Here is a 24,811-nt window from a genome sequence, read left to right as displayed (position 1 = left end):
GTAAATCTACACAGATCTCGAAATGTTCCATTGAAGAGCTGGAGCGGCTCGACAGTAGATCTGCGCTGTCTATTTTATATCAGACGATTTATATCTGGTATGACGTATCGGGCCAAACTGGGCCGGTAGAAAAAGGCCTTCGGTCTATTTATGTTTAAAAGGAAGCGCCGAACAACACAGGAAATAAAAATAGAAACGTAGGAATAAGGACAAGGGCGTAAAAATATAAGATCCTTCGCTACTTGATTTCATAAAAATAAATACAATAGATAAATATCATTAATAAAGTGTTATGTTTATCAAAAATTAAACTGAAAACATATATTCATATTTTTTTTATTTAAATTTATACCTATAATTTCTAAAATAAATAAATTAAGTAATACTCTCATCGATAAATAATCTTAATATCTTATTAGCTATTTTTTTTCTCGATGTAAACAAGCATGTCGAGAAATTCATCACCCATTTGTTTCAAAGCCCAGTTTTAACGAGTTTCTAGGATCTTTATCTTACACAATTCAATTTTTATGCAAGTAAATTAACAAACACAACATGTGGGGATTTTCACCTATTAATAAACACAAGATTCTGAATTGCACCTCGCCTCTCTTCTGCATTTTCCCTTCTGATTTCACATTCATTCACTTTTTTATTCTTGGAAAAACAAACACCACACGAGAGATTGAAGTACTTCTATTTTTTTATCACAACCTTGTTTCTTAACCTTAATTAGTGCTTTAGCCTATTCAATACCTTTGATGAGCTATATCTTACTCGATCCACTCCGGACTTTCTTTCTGTTGCCTGCTAATATACGTTCTTTTTGCTGTTTCAAACAATTGCTTCTTTTTTTTTGAGTGAGTCTATGGTACTATGCATATTACGATTTGTTACCGTGCTACGGTTCTATATTTGAGTTTTCAAATCCTAACGGTCGATCCGAACCGTTCATCTTGTTCTCCATATTAATATGTGTTTGGAGAGCAAATTTTACATTTTTTGAAATTTTTTTACTATTTTTTAAAATTTATTGAAAATCACTGTTTTTGGATGGTCCAGAATTTTCAGATCAAGTGATTTTCTAAATATCCAAAAAAATAGTAAAAAAATTTCAAAAATTGTAAAATTTGGTCTCCAAACACATATTGATATGGAGAACAAGATGAACGGTTTGGATCGACCGTTAGGATTTGAAAACTCGAATATAGAGCCGTAGTACGGTAACAACCCGTGATATGCATAGTACCATAGACTCACTCTTTTTTTCTTTCTTAAAACTCTAGAGATAGTAGCAGGAAACAGAGGAATACAGAACAAAGAAACATTAAACGTCCGTTACTTTAGCTCTAAACCTATTAATTTCATTAATAATATGTGTTTTGTTTTCAAAAGTTTTTTTTTTAATATTTAAGTAATTTCGAGTATTTACATTTATTTATAAATCTCGGACATAAAATTTTCTCTCGATCCATCACATAATCTGATTTTAGATCTATCATGCATCAAATAATATGTAAATTTAATACCCTTGGTCACTTATTTTTAAAAGAAATGGTTTTGTTATGGTAGCATCAAGCCATCAAGTTGTAGGATTCTTAATGATTTGCCAAGTCTGGCAATGAATTTATATGAACAATTGAAAGTATGCTGCTGGTGTAACTTCCAAACCAATGAATTTACATGGTTCTTGACTTTGTATCTTACAAGACTTCATGGTTTGGAAGATATTGTGCTGCATTATTTATCACAAAATAGGCCTTAAAAATATTTGACTTGTATTATCAAATTGTAACATGTGTTTTTCACTTTTTCTTAAGGTGATTTTTCATACAAATAAAAATAAAATATAGAGAAAAACGAAGTAAAATAAAATTGAAAGAACCAACATGTACAAGTCATATATACATAATATATATTTAGTAGACCATGAGACAGCCCTGTACAACCTTTTAATTGGTTACCATCCTAATTTTTTTTTTCTTTTCAAAATAAACTGTACAAAAATCTGTATAACGAAAAAGAGGGCTTTACGACCTCACTTCAACAATATCACCGTCTTTTAATTCAGTATGGGGCAATACGAGCTGGCCATTGACTAAAACCATCCGCCCTTCAAGCCCCATTCTCCTGGCAGCATCAGCTGCAGTGCTGCCAGATTGCAATCTCACGATCTTACCGTGCGGCCAGCAAATGATCGCCACTTCTGCAAGATCAGAATGTTTCTTTAATTGTGCTTCTGTAGTTCTTTGTCTGTATGTTCTTTGACTAAAGGATGTGCCACGCCGAACCTCTTCCTCCCACTGAAGCATTGTCCTGAGCAGATATACCTAAAACTCCAAAATTCAGAACAGATCATTTGACTTTCTGATATGACTTCACAAAGTACACAAAAGTGACTGCAATCAGGCATACTATAATATTTTAAGTAACCAGCAAGTAAATTTGCCAAAATTTATCAAGTAACAAAAAAATAAGTAAATACTAGTTAACTTCGCAATCAAGCCAAGAGGAATATTACACTAGCTGCATTTGCTGCAATTAAGTTCTCATTTATATTGCCAATATTGGTTCCCACAAGTTTCCCATTTTGGTCTAAACAAATACCAATTCATGTCAGTTTGGTCCCTACTGTCATGTGCAGGTAAGAGTGGTTACAAATTCTAGTCAGCAGGGGCTGAAATAGGTCCTGCAAAAGTCTACCATGTTAGAGACATACTAGTATTTTCATGATATGTCTGCAATGGTAACATTCAAAATGTTTAGCATCTAAAATCGTAATTTAAAAAAAAAAAATCTTCAGACAGAATCAGGAATCAGGTTTTACTAATGACTGTTTCATCTTGATACAAGTAAAAAAAGGTGAGTATCTTACTATAACACCAGTGCACCATGGTAACTACCCAAAAAACAAAAATAATAAAATACTGAAACCCCATGTAGTAAGAGAGTGAGAGAGAACCTTGTTATTTATGGGATCAGTAGCTGGAGTAGGGGCCCCAGCATACTTTAAACTGGCAGGAACAGTTACAACTTCTTTGCCTTCAAAAACAGCAGATACAACCATCCAGTACTCAGATTCCTCTTCCTCAGTCAGATCTATTACTTGTATGAATGTTGGTAGAAGTCTCTCAAATTGATCTTGCTGTGGCAACAAGACAGGGAACAATTAGCACCAAGTAACCTAGAACCTAAAAAAAGTGTCACTGGAACTAAGAATAATAGAACAACGATATGCGCCCAAATCATACCTTATGAAATATGCCATCTTGGCAGAGTATATATTTCTCCAGGTTTGTTGACCAATCACCATGTCCTGGTGCAGACCACCACTTCTCTGACACCTATAATCAAATCACTCGACTTTAGGACTACAATAAAAGAAAAGAAAAGAATCTTCATTATGCCCTACAATTCAATATGTATAGTTCAATGTGGTTGTTGTCCAGCTCCTCCTTCACTCTCTCTACAGTACTCATATAAAAAAACTGCAATTGAAGAAGAAAACTTTCACACTAGTACCTTCTTGTAAAGTCTGGCATAAGCTTCCCAACGGGTTGTTTGAAATGAAGATCTCCTCTCAGCCACAGCCTCAGAAGCTTCTAGACCAAAGCTCACAGCCACTAGCAGTTCTCTGCCTCCCTTATCCACTCTACAAGGATAGAACCATAATATATACTCAGTATATCCGCAGTGCATCATAACTGACAATCTTTGGAAGTCAAGTCCAAATTAGCCTATAAAATATTGTCAAAATTCTACCCCATAAGTTTTGGTCTAGCTCACTAGTCTCTTAGGTAATTCCAACTCATAATGAGGTTTATGTATTTAGGGGATTCTCAAGTGTAGGACAGACAATGGAGAAGGAACAGTTTAAACTCTTTCAACTCAAAAACTATAGCCTCTGCATTTTTATATTACATGGGTTCAACTACTTGTACACTTATTAGTGAGACTTTCTCTTTTTGCAAAGTTCCACTTACTTTTGTGCTTGTAGTGAATAAACAAACACACACACACACATCTGTGCTTGTAGTGAATCTACATAACCATACTGGCTACCAATGCTTCCTTAATTGTTTAGAACATTATATACATTATTTAAAAAGATACCTGACGACAACAGCTGCAAGCAGATGGCTTCCATCAACTCTCAGCACAGGATGGCCCACCCTGATGGAACTGTACTTCCATGGTATATCATCTTGCATGTAGCCTTCATCTTCCAAGAAATTTGATTGGTTGTATGTCATCTCAGTTGCATTAGGAGCATTGCTTGTTATTTCATCTGTCTTATTTTCTTTGTACAGCCAGTGTGCGGCCAGCCCAGACTCCGCATAGTCATGCATCCTCTGGTGTTTACCAAATCCAACAAAAATAAAAATAAATTCATAGAGAGAACAATGTCTAATTATGAGAAACCAATTTCATTGCCATAAAAAAAAATTAAGCAAACAAAAAAAAAGGTTGACAAAAGAATTGAGATGAGGATTTACACGTGTTCTTATTTGAACTTCCAAAGGAGAGTTGTCAGGGCCAAGAACTGCTGTGTGAAGCGACTGCATCATGGCAATGCATATGAAATAAGAAATGGGATTAACATTGACTTAACATACTTTGTCATTCCGTATTCTTGTGAACTAAACAAATGAATGAAATAATAAAATCAACTGATGATCCCTAGAGGCATTGACATACATGTATAGCTATAATGTTACTTAATTTGTTTTATGATAGTTTAGTGTACTAACTTGAGCATTCACTTCCTAATGAGCATACAATGGTACTTTATTGCAATAAAATCATCATACAATAATAACCGCCATTATGAAGAATAAGACTAAATTACATAACTATGACCCTGCCAATAACATTTTAATCAGGTCCAAGAATTCTGAGACTAAAGAGAAGAAGAAGATCGCACAAACCTGATAACCGCTAGGCTTAGGATTGACGATATAGTCATCAAACTCCCCATCAATTGGTGTCCACAGCCTAAAACCAGGTGCAATGCGACTCAGTAACAAAATATAATGCACTTAACTGCGCTGTAATTTATTTAGCTTGATTAAATTACACGTGAGCCTCAGGTGTGCAACTAAACTTTTGTGCAAATTAACATTGACTAAGTCTCCACTGCTCAATTAGAGCCTCAACTCACCAACAATTTTGCAGTTAAACATTATCCAAGAGAATTTAAACAGTAAAAGTAGCAACAGATGTAACCAACTATTATGGTAAATAACAATGTAAGCTGCCACTGCACCAACATGTGTTAAATTAAACCATCATTTACCTTCTTTCATTGGAGACGAAAAGATGTAAATGATTATACTTGCTAGGATATAAGAGTCTATACTACTATAAAACATCACTTCAGGTAAAAGAAACAAAAAAATCCAAAAGTAATCAACAGAAATAACAGCATCTGTTTGATAATCATTAAGGACATAATAGCAGACTTCATGCCAAGAAGATTATAAGAAAAACAACCTAGAAATTATCAAAGAGAAAGTAAGATTAGTATAAAAAGAGGATGTACCTGTGTACGATGTCGAGCACACTATAGCAGCCTTGGACAGCAGGCCCATGTAAGGATCCTTCTTTGTCCCCGACAATCACTCTCAAGGCACGTGCGTCATAAACTTGTCTTATTTCAACATCTTTCCTTTTCATCTGCTTCCAAACAGGTCATCATACATAAATAATAATAAAATGAAGACAAAAAAATGTAGGTTTTATCAGGAAATTGAGCTAAACAATCTACAACTAATTTTGCTATTTGCAAAATGCGAGTTTGAAAAACAATAGACCACTTCGCTCTTACTTCAATAATCCCAACATCAATACAACCTCATACTACTTTAATTTCTACCCAAGAAATTTGTTCTTCCTATTTTAGTTTATTGTTATCTAAAACCTGGAACACGGTGACTCTTTAAGAGAAGAAATTTTGGATAAAACAATGATTCTTGCTCAGGCAATTGAAAGACGCAAACTTTTCCATGAATGAAATACCTAGACAGAAAGACATTAGAAGTTTAGTTTTCATGTTCAATTAAAAATCTTGTTTAGAAGTGCCAAAATTCATAGGCATGTTCTGCAAATAATGAGAAAGAGTCTACCAACAATCCTTATTTTTACTAAATAAGCACGGAAAGTACCTTGCAATAAATACTGTACAGACTCTTCAGTCGGCTTGATAATTGCACTTCCATCCCCGGTATGTACCTAAAAATGCAGACCAGTAATTTTGCAAATTAAATTTTCAGCTGTATTTTGAATATTTTAGCAGGTTAATTATTGGTGCCATTTCCAGTTACTTTTATGGTGCCATTAGGCCACATGTCAATTAGCCTCCCATAAGAAAACTAATCAACAAAAGGAAATTGTGTTGGGACCAGCTAGTATTATAATTTATACATATTTAGATATAATATTGCAAACTTAAGTAATGTATTCTTACGAAGTTGATATAATTAATTCACGCTCAAGTGCCTCCTCACAAGCAGCTAAAGTAGCTAATGCAATGCCAGCATCACTGACAATCTTAGGTGGCTTTGAGGAGCTTTTCAAACACTTCTCAAGATTATTCAGAAAATAATTGCGTTTCCTGCGCTCTTGCAACAGATCAAAGGGAAGCACAGCTTGCAAAAGATCCTGCATGAAATTGCCACAAAAATGTCAGGATATAGATATATCTCACATGTATCACTGCACAATGTCAACAGATCACTGCCAACCCTATAAAAAAGTGTAAACTAGGATCCCTAGCATCCCCAATTACTGCAACATATGCCCAAACAACCCCATTTTCTCATGGATTATCTCTACATAACTGACAGCGAAAAGAGGGCAGATTTTGGTATTTTAAAAGACATTAAAGAGGTGGGATATATGTGACATATAAGAATGTAAGCAGGTTTCTGGAATACTACTCATTTTGTAAAGGTAAATAATATGAATTTATGTTTCATAGGACGTGTGAAATTATTCTCAAGGCCACGGTACTGATACCATGCATTTTAAAGGATATTGAATGAAGAAATGAAGGAGGCCAAATAACAGCCCCAGAAAATTTGCATTTTTTTCATCGCGGCTCCTGAACATTAAGTCAAGGGGATTTAATTGCACTGAAGAACACCTGACATGACAAATTAAAAGCTAAAGTTTTGGTAGCCATATGAAAAAATTAACATCTCATTTTTTGATATTTCTACCAAAAATATAAGTAAAAATCACAAATACATCCTCCGGTGACAAGATACAAATGGATACAAAAACTAATTTTGAATCTGACATAATTTCAGTACAAAAAATTTACTTTTTCTGTCGCAATGTTGAACTTCTAAACAACATGCAATAAGCTGGGCTTTAACACATAATATACATTTGCATATTCTCAAGTGATTTTTATATTTTGATCTAGAATAGTTATCTTGACTTTTTTTTTAAGTTCTTGCAATCCCTTGGCTATTATTCTTTATGGGGTCAATTCAGCTGTCAAATCTTAAGTGTTACTTTTACAAGATCATGAAATTCACTATAGAAGTAAATCTGACCCGCATGTCAGAACCCCCATTTGATGGCATGGACCAACCATAATCTGATGGGGCACTGCTATTGTTGTTTGGGGCAAGAAAGCTAGTTTTCATTAACGACCTCCTCGCACTTCTTGCTTTGGAGCTATCCTTTGGACTCCACATGGATGCCAGATCAGCACGCATTTTTTTAAATATTTCTGGCTGCCCAAGTTTTACAGAATTAACAAAGTTGAATCAGTACAATAAATGCAAGAAACAAGGAGGGGGGAAAATGTTCAAGCATACCTCTGATTATGCACTTATCCTATAACCTTTTACTGAAATCCTGAATACTTAGAAAATAATTTTCAAGCAATACCTCAAGAACAGCAAAGCAAAGATCTTCGAGCTCTGCTTTTAAGGCCCAAACACCTAGTCTAGAGGCTAAGGAGCACCAGACTGCAAGTGTTTCCTGGGCTACAGCCTGAGCTTTTGGCATCGGCAGCGCATAGCTACAAAAATAAAAGTAAAAAGGATATTACAGATTCAGCACACCCACATGAATTCTCAAGAAATCCACATTTTTAGGAAATTTACTGATAATTAATAATTGGTTCAGCCATGCTTTCAGTTCCATATTAGTAATGATCTTTACTGAACCGTATGCATTTGTCATGAGATGGTATCAGTACTGTAAATTTCCAAGCAATAAGGTAACATCTTTAATATCAATTACTCTTTAATTTGGATTTTTCATTATATGTCAGTTTTCTCTTTTGAGATTCAATGTTCTTTTTTATTCTATAGTTTCTTTCTTGGAAATTGCTTAATTGTATACAAATTACCAACCACTGAACCAACAGGTCAATGGGCCAGAGATTCAATGTTCTTTTTATTCTATATAATTTCTTTCTTGGAAATTGCTTAATTGTATACAAATTACCAACCACTGAACCAACAGGTTAATGGGCCTGGATTCAATTTCAGAAAACACCCGTCAAGGTTGAGTGAGGTACAAATCAACAGGGCATGGTCAGGTCCAACCAGTTCCCTGCTGTCTGTACGAGTTGGTAGTAATTATAATGGCCCAATTCTGTTGGGATCTGGAGCGGAGCAAAATTCTAAATAATATTCAGGATGGATTTGAAATCTACAGCCTTCCAGTCCACAAGTACTGCCAAAACAACTGGGCCACTACTTAATCTTAGTATTAAAATAATTAAATATATTATGTGTCAGTTGAGGGTTGAGAACTCGCAACCCAGTCCACTAGTATAAAAAAATATTAACTAGTTACTGACCTGACAGATTCCAACCCCTATTCAATGTCGACAACAATACTGGTATGGCTAATTTTGGTGAGAATTACAACCCCTTCTTGCATCTCTTACTAAACTAGTGTTCGTACATCTATATTTTTAGATATCAAATTTGAATATATGAACAATAAAGCATACTTACATAGTCCGCATGTTGTGCAACCGGTCAGCTAACTTTATAAGAACCACACGAGGATCATCAACCATGCCTAACAGCATTATGCGCAAATTATTTGCCTATTATTCAAACATAACAATTAGTTGGCACTTAGCAACCAAGTAACTTTTTACAGTAATTTCTCAAACAACAATCCTTTTTGATACAGTTATGTATTGATAAAATTTAATGTTTGTTTGTTGCTTTTCAGTTTCTTTAGCGTTGAGGAGTTTAATTGAGGATTAACAGGCACTTTTAAAAGCTTGATAACTTGCAAGATGTCAACATTGGCCTTGTGACTACAAACTATGACATTCAAACATACCTCCTCAGAAGTGAGAGAGTTTTCATCTAAACTTTTCCTCCTATGTCGTCTCAGCAACTACATAACACGTCTCAAAATTGTAACTCCATTAGTTGAAAAATTGACGACAACAAGCACACTAAAATAAAGTAAAATGTCAAATCATAGTGATGCTATATTACTACAGATATAATATTTCTGACAAGTCCTCTTTCTTTTTTATGTGATATTCATTACCCAAGCTCTCTCAATAAAAATATGTAACGACAATGACTGACAGATCCATAATTCAAGCAAATTGACCATAGACCACAAACTTCATAAAGAGGAAATAACACACAAAAATGAGAATTACTTTTGTTTACTTTAATAGGGTGCTTTAGTACTCCTAGCATATATGATTGAGCTCTTCAACTAAGTTGTCCAATGAACTCAAGAGTTGAGATATTATACTATACATTTACTAATCTTGCTACGCTATCTGCAACTGTAAAAAAAAAAATCACTTTTTGGAAACATTATACAATTAGCAAATACCTGATTAATATAACTTAACTTGGAAACACCCGCAACTAGATGAGCAACATCTTCACCGAATTCTTCTTCTATGCGGCTGAAGGTCTCAGTTGTATCATCTACCACATCATGAAGTATTCCAGCTATTACCGTATCTACAGCCTAAGAAAAAGAGAAACCAGAAAAGGAAAACAATAGAACTTGATCAAACTGCCTAAAAGAGTAGATCTAGCCTGGCAATTTTATTATTACAAGTGGGTATGACATCTGAAGTCATGCAATATCCATTATATTTTATGCTTTTAAGGAGCATTAATAACATTTTCAAACTAAAAGAGGAGAGAATATTAGAACATGTTCCAATTAAGTTTAATGTACAAACTGGCTAGTATGTGAAACTCACAAACCTTGTGTGATAACCACACAAGACATTAAATCCAAAAACTCACAACCGTTATGTAAAATCTTAAAAAACTTCAATATATGTACCCAAGAAAAGTCCCAAGAAACATAAGAACATCTTTAGGCCCTATACAGCAAAAACTACATTCAATTTCCTTCGAAACAGACCTCTACTACCCCCTCCTGCCAACTATTTCTCTCACTCTCCAACCCTCTAGTCAATCTTTCTCTATGTTCCTTTTCTTTCAATTGTTAACTCAGTTGTCTAAACTCTAGCTTTAGTAACTTATTGAGATGCACAAAAATCAGAATAAACCAATTATTCTATTCAGAGGTTAAAACATTGGAAAGTGAGTCACAAAAATCACTCTAGAGTCAAATGGAGCCATTTGCTTAAGCATTGCTTCTCCATCTAGTTTTGGATATTATAAATCAAATACCAAAAAATTTTGTGTGCTGTTTTGGAAATACTCAGATGGGGCATGCTTTTCTGCAAAGCAGAACCCTTTGAATAAAGAGTACAGCTTGTATAGGTATAGACTCATACCCGTTTGCCAGTCGACGGTACCAAAGCAGCTAAAATTTTGCCAGTATGAATGCAATGTGTAACATAAGGCTCCCCTGTTTTCCTGAATTGACCCAGATGAGCGCCGCTTGCAAAGGATATGGCTTTTTGCACCTACACCGAGAGTTAATTCTATGGGAATAAGACAAGAAGCATTTGAGGATGATTAATGTTGTACAAATCAGCCAAGTCCAACAATGGTTCTTTTAGAAGCTATTAGATACATAAAATACTGATAATTACAGTTTGTTATCAAGTTTGCTTTATATTTTTTATGAATTATGATGCATAATCTCAAATTAGCACCAAACCCTATGTAAAAGCTAACTTAGATAGTAGACATAATATGCCATGAGAACCACCAAAACAACAAAATATCTAAATTGAGACTGGACTACAGTCAACTATAACATCAACATTCATATCACTTGACACTTCAATATAAACAGAGGTACCTCTGGATCATGAAAAATGGAGTATCCTGTCACATCTACCCCTTCAAGCACAAGAACATCTGCAAACAAGCATGAATTGCTGTCAACATTTACAAATCTAGTTTCACAAATAATCAACACAGTGATAATAATAGGCCTAAGGACTGCAATTTTGAGTCTGTATATCATTTATGTTGGTACTGCAACCCCCCCCCCCCCCCCCCCCAACACACACACACACAAATCATGGTACTTAATAGTCAGTTTTCAGTGGCGAAAGCCTACTTGACATCTCAAATGGACCCGGATCCACAATTTTATAAATATTAGCCAGAATCAAGCCTCAAGGTAAATTAAAACAAAAAAAGATTTTGATTATAGCCAGTAAACAAAAATTCACATTTTAGGACAGTAATATGCACCTCTACGGCTCTACACACAGATAGCATAACACTGCTTTATATAGCATAGACAGACAGGAAGTAATTGAGTAAATAATAAAAATGGAACACTTAACCTGGCTGGTTTTCAGGTTGAGGCCAGAGAAAATCCACCTTCGTCGAGAGACAGGCGCCAGATGCTATAGCGACCGCCGTGACTGCCACTTGAGCGAGCGTGTTCGTCACGGCCGCGTGCGTTGCCGCAGCGGCTCCTCCTCCTCCGGCAGCGGCGGCGGCGATAACGTTCGCAGCGGCGCCAAGCGAGTGACATACGGTCGACCTCGACGCTTCGCGGCCGAGTACACGGCGGACTGCCCTTGAGGCGGGTAAAAGGAGGCGCGAAGCTCTTTGGCTGAGCATGGTGGTGTTTCCACAAGACGAAGAGGAAGTCATAGTATGGTTGGTTTCAGTTTTGGATTTCCCTGGGTTTCGTGGGCTGTTTGCTTTCTCACATTTTGGAGGAAGGCAGGAGAACGGAGGGGAAGAACGGTGAGAGGAGCGTGTGTGGTGGAAACTGAGTGTGTTCGATTTTTTTGTCCCCTTTCTTTTTGGAGCCCGCATCTTCTGAACTCTGAAGTATCTTAAATATTAAGTTTTGATCAGAACCGTCTGATTATAATCTGAGTCAATCTGGTTAGAGATGAAATGCACGGGACCCTTTAATTATCGTGTCAAAACAGAGATGACGGTCTAGATCTAAACTCAAACTTTGAGTTACTTTGGTGGTATGAGTGCTCCTTTTTGTCGGTTTCTTACATGTCATCGAAGGCTTACGCATTATTACAGTAACTTGCCCGGTTTAGATACTGAAATATTGTTCATGTTTTGGGGATCATGAGTGATGTTATTTACGGTATTTGTTTTATTCATCCTCTCTATGTTTCGATTATTTTTCTAAAATTCCTGTCTTTCATTTTTTTTAAAGATTTTGATAGGAGCGTTTATGTTTTGTCATTGTAAATAATAACATAACTGACTAGAATGACTAATGTGTTATTGATAGTATAGCGACATATTGCGTTAAAATTTAGAAATTCTATTAGATAAATTTTCAACGATGAATTTATAATATTGAAACTAATTTACTTTGCAAACGAATTATTTACATGTTAAATATATAAAAATTCAAATTCAATTAGTATGTTAGGCAACTAAAAAAATATTTAAAATAAATATATTAAAGTTAACATGTAGTTCTACATTTTTTGACTGCTTGGCATTATTAAATGAATTCGAATGTTATATATTTAACATGTAAATACACTACTCGTGAAAGTAGATCGGTTTTAATAGTTTGAATTCATCGTTTGAAACATATCTGATAGGATTTTGATACTGTAGCACAGTATGTTGCTGTACTATCAATAGCATGTCGGCCAACAACCAACTCCAAGAATAATATTTCTTTTCTTTTTTGATTCGTAATCATTTTTAAAATATTTTTATTACTACAATACACTTTTTATCTCACTTTGTGAAACGTGTGAAATATTTTGATATATTTTTGTAATTTATCATCTGAAAATAAAAAAATTAACACTTAAAAATTATTGCAAATGTCAACGTGAAATTTTAAAAGATGGGGGAATTTCACGTATACCCCTCAAAAACTTCAAAATTACATATTTCCCCCTCTAAATTTGGAAATTACGTATTTCCCTCTCTAAAGTTCAAAAATTCACATATTTACCCATTTCATTGTCTTTTATATTAAAACTCATTCTAAATATATAAAATACTTATTTTACCCTTCATTAAAAGTATAAAATGCCCCATCGAAGTATCGAACTCAAATTTGAATCTGAAATGTTTCTCTACCGTCCGATCCGCATGCATCGCAATAAGATTATTGCTTGTTCGCTTCAACATTCGTGCTAATCTAGCCCGCACAAATCTCAAAGCAATTTTGATCCGCATGCATCGCATTAAGATATGTGTACATTGCTTCAATTTTCATGTTTGTTCACTTCAAGATTTGTGCTAATCTAGTGCGCACAGATCTCAAAGCAATTCGAAAGGTAGATGAACCTTTAGATTCAAATTGGAGTCAAATGGGTGTTTTATGGTTTTTAATAAAAGGGTAACATGGGTATTTTATAAATTTAGAATGTGTTTTAATAGAAAAGATAATAAAAATGGGTAAATATGTGAGTTTTTGAAGTTTAGAGGGGGGATTATGTAATTTCAAATTTTAGAGGGGAAATACGTAATTTTGAAGTTTTTGAGGGGTATACATGAAATTCCCCCTTAAAAGATTGTTAATTTGACAATCTTTCTAAATTTACAATTATTTTCAATTTATGTAATTAAAATTACAGTTATTTTGTAACTTTTTATTTTTATAAGTAGGATATGAATACTCTCATACTTTCCGAAATTTTTATTGATAGTAAATAGACAAATTAAAATATTAAAAATGAGATAGTTTGGAGTTCAAATTGCGAAACCATTACGGCGCCTGCCATATATAGTTTGGAGTTCTTTGTCCGAACAAAAAAAAAGATATTTACATAGAACGCCATTTCAACAAGAGCTAGACTAAAAAATAAATTTTTATAGAGAACACCATTTCAATTGACGATATAAAGCAATTTTATCAAATAATGCAGAATTAATTTACAGAATATTCGAACAATTTGAAAAATTTGATTAGAATTTCACTTTATTTTCTATTTAAATTGTATTAGTGTTTTTGGCATAAAACAAGTGTTTTCTAATTATTATTGATTTATTAAACTGTGTCGTGTCATTCATGTTGTATTAATCTCTGGTACTATGTGACACGATCTGTTTAGAAATTTTAACATGTTGACACAACACGTGTTTCAAACACACCTAAACATAGCGCATGAAACGTGTATTGTGATTTGATTATGTCGTGTCGTTTTCCGAATATGTAGAAACACGACACAAGCAATGGCGAGGCTATATGGTCACAGGGGTAGGCACTGAGTGCCCCTGCTATTTTTTTTTTTTTTTTTTTATGGACCGGACTTAACCAATAGGTCATAACCCAGCTCTTTTTATATATAAAAAAAAGAGGAGGGTTCAAATGCCTCCATTTTTTGTGCTTCCATTATGCCTCAATTCTTAAAAACTTAAATAACTCAAAGTTTAAAACTTAAATGTTAAAATAAAACCATTAGATGTGATTTATGTTATTTTCTCTCTGTGTCTGTAAAATATTATCACATTTTGATTTTGCTTTTTTTTGAATCAATAAATTGAAAAATTAACGTCTATAAATTATCCACATTAGTATACATTTTTATAAGCTCAAGATGATAACTAAAACAAAGTTGAAATGTTACAATTTTTTACACGTGCGTAGATAAAATGATGTAGTTCATATCTAATAGTTTTATTTTAAATTTTAAGATTTAAATTTTAAGTTATTAAAGTTTTTGAAAATGGAAACGTGATGGAGGCATTTGAGTCATTCTACGCGAGACAATAATTAGATGGAACTTCTGTCTCTTCTTTAACCAAATCCCCCTCTTTATTTACAATATTTTCATCTAAAACATCGCTTTTGATTTCCATTTGTCCTTTTTTGCTCTCGGTGGTAAATGGATTGTGAATAGCTTGTAAATCTATAGCTTCATTGGACGCTTTCTGTATAAAATATACACAATCAGATAATTAGGCATTGTTACGTATTTAGCAAATAAAAATTGTAATTTACAGGTATACAGAAATAAGAATTACATGATTCTCAAGTTGTATTTTAACAAGGATCACATCTATAATTTTTATATGGTGAAGTTGGTAATCATTGGTCAATAATGCCCCTTCTATTATGTAGCACATAACAAAGACAATAATTAGCATTGATATTGCTGGTGGCTACGGCTAGTGTTGAAATGATATTTTCAGCAATGAATTATGTGAAAAACCGAGTAAGGAATTTAATGGGAGATTAATTCTTAAATGATTGTTTGATTACTTACGTTGAGAGTGAGTTTTTTTATGAGATAGATGATGAACGAATTATGCAACGATGACAAAAAATGAATAACCGTAGAGGAACTTTCTCCATTGACTTAATTTTGCAGCATTAATATATTTCTTGTTTTTTTATATGTAAAATAATATTTGTTATAAACTTTAAACGGTACTCTAAAAATACTTTGAATTTCACAATCAATTTTGTTAAAATCACTTGTAAGCAAATCACTTTTATAATTTTAATACAATAAAGTATTTTCATTTTCACAATCAAATATGTTGTCATTACTTTAATACAATAAAGTATTTTCACTTGTGGAACAGAACATCTCAATTAGCTATGTTACTTCATAAAGCATACATATGTCATAATATCAATTATATCTAAATGTTCAATAATTGAAATGGCGTCCCTTGTGAAATATTATTTTTTTATTAAACTGGTATTAAGTTGAAATGGTGTCCCGACTTAATACATACATACATCTCTCATCTCTCATCTATATTATGCACCTTAAATTACTTTGGATGATAAAAAGTCGTACGGCTGGAATTTATCTAACAGAATTCGGATTTGAATCTGAGTCATCTAAACAAATAATCTGCCTTCTTTTAATTAAATACACCTCTTATCTGTGTAGAAATCTAAATTTAATGAAAATTATACCCACCACATATTGTTATACTTATTGTCGGGCTAGGCTACTATGACATTGGTGTTATTTGAAATTAAATAACACCAACTTTTAAACCCTTAGATCTGCCTTGAGATTCGTACAAAATAAAATGCTTGAACAGTAAAAACAGATATTACAAATCTCAAGGCAGATCTAAGAATTTAAAAGTTGGTGTTAGTTAATTTCAAATAACACCAATGTCATAGTAGCCTAACTCCTTATTGTCTCATAGATCCGAAATTTTTTGTCACTGATCCGTAAAAAAAAATATGCCGAGCCGTCCCCTCCCCGACCCTTTCTTCCCAAAGAAAAAAAAACCTAATCGGAGACCCTTTTTTAACTATCAAAGGAGAGAGAGAGATGGAGAGAGAAGAGTGCTGCAGCCAGAAGTCAGGAGGTGATGCGTCGATGCTGACTTTCCGTACCGCCGTATCATGACCTCGCACTTGTCGTCGGAGGGGTCGAGAGAGGGTAGAAGCTCGGATTCGGATTTGGTGGTTCCTTCCCCATCGGAGTCCCCTCAGTCTCGACAGCAATACTCTTGCCAACAAGGTCAGTGGTAGTGATGGCCATCTCTCTCGATTATTCTCTATTCTTCCCAGTGAAAAAGAGAACCCTAATCGCCGCTAATTGCTGTTCTCTCTCTACCCCAGCATGCTCTCTCCGTTGTTCTCCGATCAAACATCCACGACCAAAAAAAGGTTTATCGTAAAATTTTCCTCCCAGTGAAACTGCCGACCCTTCTTCCCAATGAAATTTTTTTGTAGCCTGTCCCCGACTCCCCTTCACTCCCCGGCACCTATAATTGCTAAGTTGAATGGTAAATGGGTTGAGTGGGGCCCACCTCAAGAGATGGACAATGATAGCAAGAATCGGTTCAGAACTTATTTTACTGAAGTTGAATCGGGTGTTGTAGAAAATGGCAAGTACATGACACGATAATGGTCTGAGATATCTTGCAAAATAGATATAATCACGTAGCATTCTGGATGGTTAATTCTCGATTTCATTGGTTTGTGCACTTTACTCATAATTAAGTTTCTTCCTTCTACTCTGAGTTGTTTCTTATCAATTTAGGGATAAAATTAGTCAACTAACAAGTACCTCACACATATAAATTGAATTACGTTGCCAGGTACTCAAGGAAATGTAATATGCAATTGGATCACTGGAATAATTCCTAAGAAAATTTCATGGAGTTTAGTTAAATGAATAATAAAAAATAAAATAAATCAGCCCAGAATCTAGCTATGCCAAATTTAATTTAGATGAGTGGGCCCCATTGGAAATTCCCTAAGAAAATGAATTAGGAAAAACATATTGTAGCTCTGTTACAACAAAGAGATTGACTGGTTTATAAATTTCATTGATTAGCGGAAGCATACGGGTTGCCATAATCGCGCCATATCTCTCAAGAGAGAGCACAGAGAACTTCCTGCATGGTGTGAAATTTGTTGTCAGTGGTGCCACAACACTGAACAATTCCTTCTTTGAATCCATGGGAATTGAGGTGTCCTGGATGAATTACTCCCATGGCGCTCAGTTTGAATGGTTCAAGAAATTACTACCTTCAATCTTGGAGGAACCAGGTATTATCTGAATGAAACCTCTTGTTTATGTTTATTTGTGGCTCATGGGTGCACAGCATGTATTTTGCTAAGTACCAGTACAAAAAATAAAATTGATTAAATTAAAGTACTATATGAGTTCCCCTTGATTAAATAATTTTTTCTTCATAATAAAATAGTAAAATAAGAAAATAAAAGGGTTTTAAGTGTAAGTATGCATGACAGTAGGAGGTTTGAGTATCAGATGATAACCTCCATTGTCTCATATGAAATAATTGAAATCTTTGAGCAAGCAATGCTCATAAGATGGAAATTCTTAAAAGAAAGTTATCACAATCACTGTTTTGTAAATAAAATAAATCAAGGGTATCGAAGTAAATAATTGAGATAAGGCACAATGACCATATGAGTTCATCTCATGAGTGCGTCATGATTCTCAAAGAAAAGAGAAAGGTTCAACTGTCCTTAATTTGACAAGAATACAATATGAGGGCATTCTTGTAAAATACCTTGCCAAAATTATTGACAGAAAGCTCATGTGATATGAAAAATAAATAAACAAAACCTTGATTCTCTTGATATTTTATGTTGTGTCTTGCATACATCATACATAGGTTATAGGTCATACATCAAGTTAAACACTCGAGTCAGTACACACTCATAAATCATAACAGAAACCAGGTCAAAACTCAAAATTAGACTAAATCCTTTTACAGATGCATAGTAGACACTACTCTCATTTATGACAATGAGGCATTTCTACCGATAAGCTGAACTGTAAGCTGAACTCCAATGAGGCATTGCTACCAGCGTGCAATCAGAAATCATGTCCCAAACAGGCACTCGATTTGGAACTCAGAGATCAGGTGTTCACTCAGGACGAAACCAAGAATATTATGGCCAATGAGAAGCTTGCTGAGTTGGATTTGGATGATCCGAAATGTGTCAAGAGGTGATTTTTGTGTAATTAGTATATATTATCATCATAATGTACGTTTTACAATGGAAATTAATTAATTTAAATCCCTGATAATATACAGAATACTGGCAAATAAGCAATCGGCTGCACAGTCTAAGGAGAAAAGGATGAGATATGTTAGGGAATTATAGCACAAAACAGAAAATTCAAATTTGTCTGCTAAGCTCACTCTTCTACAGGTTAGTTTGTTGTTTGCTAATTTCCGTTATTAAAATTTCAAATAATTAAAATGACATACTGGCATGAAAATTTTACATACAATAGTTCTGTTACCGTGTTAATGTTTTATACACTGAACAAAGAGAATCAATGGGCCTTGTTAGCCGGGATAACGAGTTAAGAATTCGCCTTGAGGCCTTGAAACAGCAATTGCAACTACATAATGGTGTGGCGTTTTTCTTTTTCCTTTTCTTTTTCCTTTTGATGAATTTACCAGCTACGACATCAGCTGGAATCAATAAGCATGTGTAGCAACATGCCAAAATTGATTTCATTAATTGACTTGACATATTTTATTACCATTTAATTATCAATGTGTATATGCTATGAGCTGCAAGTAACTTGTACACACCACATGATTCCTGTCTACTGGTAGGACTTCTGATATGACTATTGGTACACTTCAGCTTTTGTGTCAGCTGGTACGGCTACTGGCATTGCCACTGGTACTGAACCGACTTTGGTGCCCTCTGAAAATGCTACGGTATTGGTACTGGTACATAATCAGCTTTGCTGCTATCTGTGGTTTTTGGATATGTCATCTGTAATTTTTTTTAATTTATAGTATGTACTTTTATCTGTTTTCCTACATTGCCCTTGTATATGTGTTTTTGTATGTATATATTTTTGCTAGATATTGTCTGGAGGGGTAGTAGCTTGGGGAAAAACACATGAGTAGAGTTTAAGCCATGTAATGAGGATTGGTTTATGTATGTTGAACCATTCAAGTAATGTGGGCATTTTTATGAAAATATATAATTTTTTAATATGCCCCCGTCGCAACGCACGGGTACGATACTAGTATATATATATATATATATATGGGCTAGGGTGAGTTGCGAAGTAAAACACGTTTCTACTTCACGTAATATCTTAATTTTCAAAGTTCAAAGCGTCGATCCGAACCATTAGATATGATCTCCATATTGAAATGTGCTTGGAAACCAAATTTTATATTTTTTGGAATTTTTTTACTATTTATTAAGCCACTTTGATAATTGCTGATCCAACGGTGGCTGCTGATTTTACTGTTTTGTTAAGCCACCGTTGGATTAACAATTTTCAAAGTGGCTTAATAAATAGTACAAAAATTCAGAAAAATGTAAAATTTGGTCTCCAAGCACATATTAATATGGAGAACAAGATGAACGGTTCAGATCGACTTTTTGGATTTTGAAATTTTAAATTTGGACCGTATGCATATCGGCCCATATGCTACCGAATACATATTAGTCACTCTCTCTCTATATATATATATGAGTAGAACTAGGGTGTTCTTAAGCTCACCAAAGTGTTTGGTGAGCTTAACTCCAAAACTCATCAAATTGGTTTCAAATGATGAATCCGAACCATTGGAATCCGTCTATCTTACGAGTGATGCGTCCACATGTAAAAATTTTAAACGTTCGAATTAATTTAGTATAAAGTCAATTGGTCAAAATTAGAAGGTTAATAAATTAATTTTAGTGTATTCATTTTTTGAACTTTTTTTGACTGCTTGACTTTATACTAAATTAATTCGAATGTTTAAAATTTTCACATGTAGACGCATCACTCGTAAAGTAGGCGGATTTCAACAGTTCAGATTCGTCATTTGAAATCTATTTGATGGGTTTTGAAATTAAGCTCACCAAACACTTTGGTGAGCTTAAAAACACCCTAGTTCTACTCTCTCTTTATATATGTATATATATTTTTTTCAAACAAAAAAATCATTGGATATGGCGTTCTAACTGGACGCCATACCAAATGAATGTCTTCTTATTTTTAAAATTATTTAAAATTATTTTTCATTTTTCTATTTACTATAAATAAAAATTTCGTTATATTTCCATTCACTTTAATTGTCAGTAATTCTTTATGTTATCTTTTGTATAATGGTAAGTGTTGAGGGTCGTTTAGTTGATCTCTCTTTGCACCACACAGCTACAAAGATGAGACCTCACCCGTATTGACGATAATTGTAGAGTGCGTATCCTCTGAGATATCTCAACTTTTGCGTGACCGACGTGTCCGGTGCCTATTCGGGGTGATGTAGGGGTCAGTGTCATGTGGGCTTTGAGATTCGTGCAGAACGTCTTTAAACGGTTAGAATTTTCCATAAAGTCACGCAAAGTTTGAGATATCTCAGAGGATACGAATTCATAATTGTAGGTGAGCCATTGCTTTCTTCTTCTTCTTCTTTTTTTTTTTTTTCTTTTTTTTTTTTGTGAGTGGAGAGCCATTGCTCACTACCACAGTAATTTTTGTTATTTTCAGTGATAGTTGTCAATTTTTTAATCTGATAACTACCAGACTTCTAATTTTGTGACAATTAGCTTCCAAATGTTAAAGTAAATTCAACTGACATTGTAAACTTATGTTGATAAATGTTGAGAATATTGTTGCAATTTAATTTTATTAAATTTATCTCATTAATTGTGAAACCCTACATTTCTCAATTTGAAAGTACAGAAAAATCGAAATTTAGATAAATTTGAATAAATTTAAATTTTAAAATCAGAAAAATCGAAATCAAATGACTTCCTGTGAAATTTGGCCAAACAACCACTTCTTTCTAGAAACAATTTTCATATTGATTGAAACATTCCACCATGACCTATTTGGATATTTACATTAACAAAAACACAATGCTAGACAAAAAAAGGAAAAAAAAAAAAAAAAAAACTCTTGTTTTATCATAAGATATATATTTAGCTCTACCATCCTTTTGTTTCTTTCAACTTATGGTGTATCAAATTATCAACCGATGTTGGACACCTGAGCAACAACAAGAAAAGAATAGGTTAAAATGAAATATTTGTATTTCCTATATGTTCCTGTAAAGTGAGGCATGTACATAAAATACCAGTTTTCCCAATCTACAGCTCCGATTACACTCATGTACGAACGTGAATAGGGTCAATTTTACAGCATCCATTGCATTTTATTCTAAAATATATATATAAAGTCACATATAACACATTTTTTTGAAAAATAATGGGGGTCGATTTTAGCCAATATGGTACAGAATAAAAAAAACTTGAAGACTGATTAACATGAATCCCCAATTCCAGTATGCAAATAATAAATGTGTGTGAGGTAGGGAGAGAGAGAGAGAGAGCACATCTCCAGAACCCTAAATAATTTTGCTAGTATGGTAGCCAAAGCATTACTGAATAGAAATGAAGAGGGATCAAATTTCCCCACAACATCACCCAACTAATTTAAGACAAAACATATTTTGTTTTACTGGGTGTGTGTGTGGGGGGGGGGGGGGGGGGGGGGGGGGGGGGGAAGATATTTCTAACCTGAAGCACGCATTTCATTAAGAGTAGTGGCGAGCCAATCTAAGCCCTCATAAAGGCCATCACCTTTGAGGGCGCATGTGCCTTGCACATGCCATGTGCGATTCCTCAGATTATATACCCCCAAACCCTCAGATACTTCTGCTGGTGTCATTGCTCCTTTCTGAATAAAAAAGGGAAGAGCAGAAGGCAGAAGAGAGGTGAGGAGCAAATCACTACCAACAAATATCAGAAATCATTTTAAACTTGTCCATTTTATTTGACAGAGCTGTAATAACAGTCAGAAAAATGTAGATTGGGTAGTAGTATGGAGAGAGAAGCAGTAACTCAGTTGCAAGAAAAACAAAGAAATATTACCATGTCTTGCTTGTTTGCAAAGACCAAAATTACACTATTAAGCATCAACGGATCATTTACTATGGTCTGCAAAAGGAAACACAGACAATAATATCAGCACAGAAGACTAACAGCTATCATAATTACTAAGAGATTTACAAAGAAGTAAAAAACCTGAAATTCTGCCTTAGCCTTCCCGATTCTTTCTCTGTCCAATGAATCAACCACATAGATCTACAAAGACAAAGACACAAATAAACTATAATTAAGAAAAACTATCCATATTGATTTATTTTATTTTATTTTAGCATGCTCTATACCATATCAATCATGCTCTCCAGGATACACAATGGTCCATACCAGTAGCATAATGAAGCAATTAAGATATGTACTTGCATTAAATGACCCTTACACTAGCCAGGTCCCTAACAAAACTGTCACCCATGGTACTGGTACTGCTATGAATTAACTGGGCTACATACCAGTACCAAATGCTAATTAGTAATTTAGATCCAAAGGAATCAGTCAGGCCCTTTACTGGTATAAACCAGATAAAATCGCAATCATGTAAATTGTAACCACCACAAAGAAAGGCACCCGATGAACAAAAAGTATGAGATAATAATTTTGTATACCAATCCATCGGTATTAGAGAAGTAGTGCCTCCAAAGAGGCCTGAGTTTCTCTTGCCCCCCTACATCCCAGACTGTGAAAATCACGTTCTTATACTGCACTTTCTCTACATTAAAACCTGAATGCAGAAACAATAATTGATCAATACTAAGTCATAATGTTTGCTAATTTTAGTTTATCAAATAAAAGGAATTGGGATTCAATGAGAAACTTCATAATAATTACATCTCCAAAGTAAGGGGCACTGGTTTCTTATTTGGTCTACAATTTCAGTTTCTTTTGTGTGCAAGAAGAAAGTAAACATGAAAATAGGGGAAAAGAAACCATAACATCCTTAAAATAGGATAAAAGGGTTTAGGAAAAAAAAAAAATTAACATCCTTAAAAAAAGAAAAAACATGAAAAAGGGTTTACAAGTGCCTACCTATTGTAGGCACAGTGGATAGAACTTCTCCAATGTGCAACTTGTACAAAATAGTGGTTTTACCAGCAGCATCCAAACCAAGCATCACCACCTATAGTTCAAAATATCACAAGTCAAATTATTGGATCCATAAAATGATATTTTATAACATGCAAGAAGAAGGCATATTTGTGTTTAAGTGGAAATAGCCTTGGATGCTGGGTGCAAATGTGCAATTCCAAGGGGAACTTTCATCTGTAACCCTGTGCAAAATGTGAATTACTGTGAAGCCCATCACAAGAAATCTCAGGCACTAGTACCCTCTCCTTAGCAGAGTTACACTCTACAGTGTAGATTAATCATTAATCAAGAGAGATTTAGGTCACATTTCAGATGATGTGCATGAAATTTCTCATTTTTCAAGGGTGCAAACTATCTTTCTAAGAATTGCAACATAAAAATTCTTCTTCCTTGAGTAACAACCTCAATCAGAACCTAAATTGAAAATATTAATAAACAATTTACCTTTTTCTCTGGTACCAAGTACCTACCGTCTTCTATAAAATATAAATCTCACAATTTCTAAAATTGTAAAAAAAAAAAAAAATGTTTATAACCCCTCCTGAATAACAGAATCAAGCTTACATATTCTTTTCTCTGAGCTACACCATTTAAGGGTTACAAAAACAATTGCTGGAGGAAAACACAAAAAAGAAAAAGAAAAAGAAAAACAAACTACAAAAAGGGCCTAAAATAGAGAGGAGAAGAACAATACCCTCATATCTCGCGTGCCAGACAAGGCGTCCAGAAGTTTCCTAAAGACCTGCCCCATTTTTCTTCTAAGTCAACAAAATCTCTAATTCGAATTAGAACTTGCAAATTTTAAATGGATGCTGGAAATTTAAGCTATCTCTCTTTCTCTTGTTCTCTCTCTCAATGCGTGGAAACAGCGAAGAGAGAAGGTGGGTTCATATAAGCGCTGCTGGTAGTTCTACCAAACTAAACAGTTGGTCCCAAGTGTCGGCGAGAGAAATAATACTTTTCTATGATATTCTAAAGCTCACCCAGTAAAACCTTTTTATTTATTTCTTTTGTATTTTTG

At 34.2% G+C, this 24,811-nt stretch overlaps 2 protein-coding genes and 1 long non-coding RNA gene across 5 annotated transcripts; 1 reads left to right on the top strand and 2 right to left on the bottom strand.

Annotated features, from left to right (window-relative positions):
- Nucleotides 1-1,854: 1,854 nt before the first annotated feature.
- Nucleotides 1,855-12,179, bottom strand: LOC144557748 (uncharacterized). 2 transcript variants are annotated; one of them, XM_078306321.1, is made up of 18 exons: nucleotides 11,738-12,179; nucleotides 11,242-11,300; nucleotides 10,769-10,900; nucleotides 9,841-9,981; nucleotides 9,325-9,381; nucleotides 8,985-9,079; nucleotides 7,903-8,035; nucleotides 7,563-7,745; nucleotides 6,467-6,660; nucleotides 6,165-6,231; nucleotides 5,543-5,676; nucleotides 4,929-4,995; nucleotides 4,497-4,559; nucleotides 4,114-4,352; nucleotides 3,523-3,652; nucleotides 3,252-3,344; nucleotides 2,963-3,145; nucleotides 1,855-2,330 (listed from the first exon to the last, which is right to left on the bottom strand). In XM_078306321.1, the coding sequence occupies exons 1-18, from the start codon at nucleotides 12,051-12,053 to the stop codon at nucleotides 2,031-2,033; spliced, it is 2,586 nt and encodes an 861-aa protein (XP_078162447.1). In that variant the 5' UTR covers nucleotides 12,054-12,179; the 3' UTR covers nucleotides 1,855-2,030. The 2 variants fall into 2 exon arrangements, with proteins under 2 accessions (XP_078162447.1, XP_078162448.1); XM_078306322.1 differs by lacking the exon at nucleotides 7,563-7,745.
- Nucleotides 12,180-16,548: 4,369 nt separating this feature from the next.
- LOC144557734 (uncharacterized) lies at nucleotides 16,549-19,673 on the top strand. 2 transcript variants are annotated; one of them, XR_013512770.1, is made up of 6 exons: nucleotides 16,549-16,837; nucleotides 16,939-17,297; nucleotides 17,660-17,874; nucleotides 18,570-18,805; nucleotides 18,894-19,011; nucleotides 19,428-19,673. It is a non-coding gene; the product is annotated as an uncharacterized LOC144557734 (long non-coding RNA). The 2 variants fall into 2 exon arrangements; XR_013512769.1 differs by having other exon boundaries at nucleotides 16,549-17,297.
- Nucleotides 19,674-21,605: 1,932 nt separating this feature from the next.
- On the bottom strand, nucleotides 21,606-24,684 carry LOC144558517 (uncharacterized). The gene is made up of 7 exons (XM_078307358.1): nucleotides 24,485-24,684; nucleotides 23,731-23,821; nucleotides 23,310-23,425; nucleotides 22,849-22,908; nucleotides 22,696-22,761; nucleotides 22,342-22,501; nucleotides 21,606-21,811 (listed from the first exon to the last, which is right to left on the bottom strand). Exons 1-7 carry the CDS (start codon nucleotides 24,539-24,541, stop codon nucleotides 21,786-21,788), a joined length of 576 nt encoding a protein of 191 aa, XP_078163484.1. The 5' UTR covers nucleotides 24,542-24,684; the 3' UTR covers nucleotides 21,606-21,785.
- Between the last annotated feature and the right edge of the window lie 127 nt (nucleotides 24,685-24,811).

Source organism: Carex rostrata, chromosome 8 (assembly GCF_964058835.1).
Source record: "Carex rostrata chromosome 8, lpCarRost1.2, whole genome shotgun sequence".
Classification (NCBI taxonomy): domain Eukaryota; kingdom Viridiplantae; phylum Streptophyta; class Magnoliopsida; order Poales; family Cyperaceae; genus Carex; species Carex rostrata.
The sequence above is the reverse complement of the archived record's forward strand: the minus strand, read 5'-3'. Positions and strand labels throughout refer to the sequence as shown.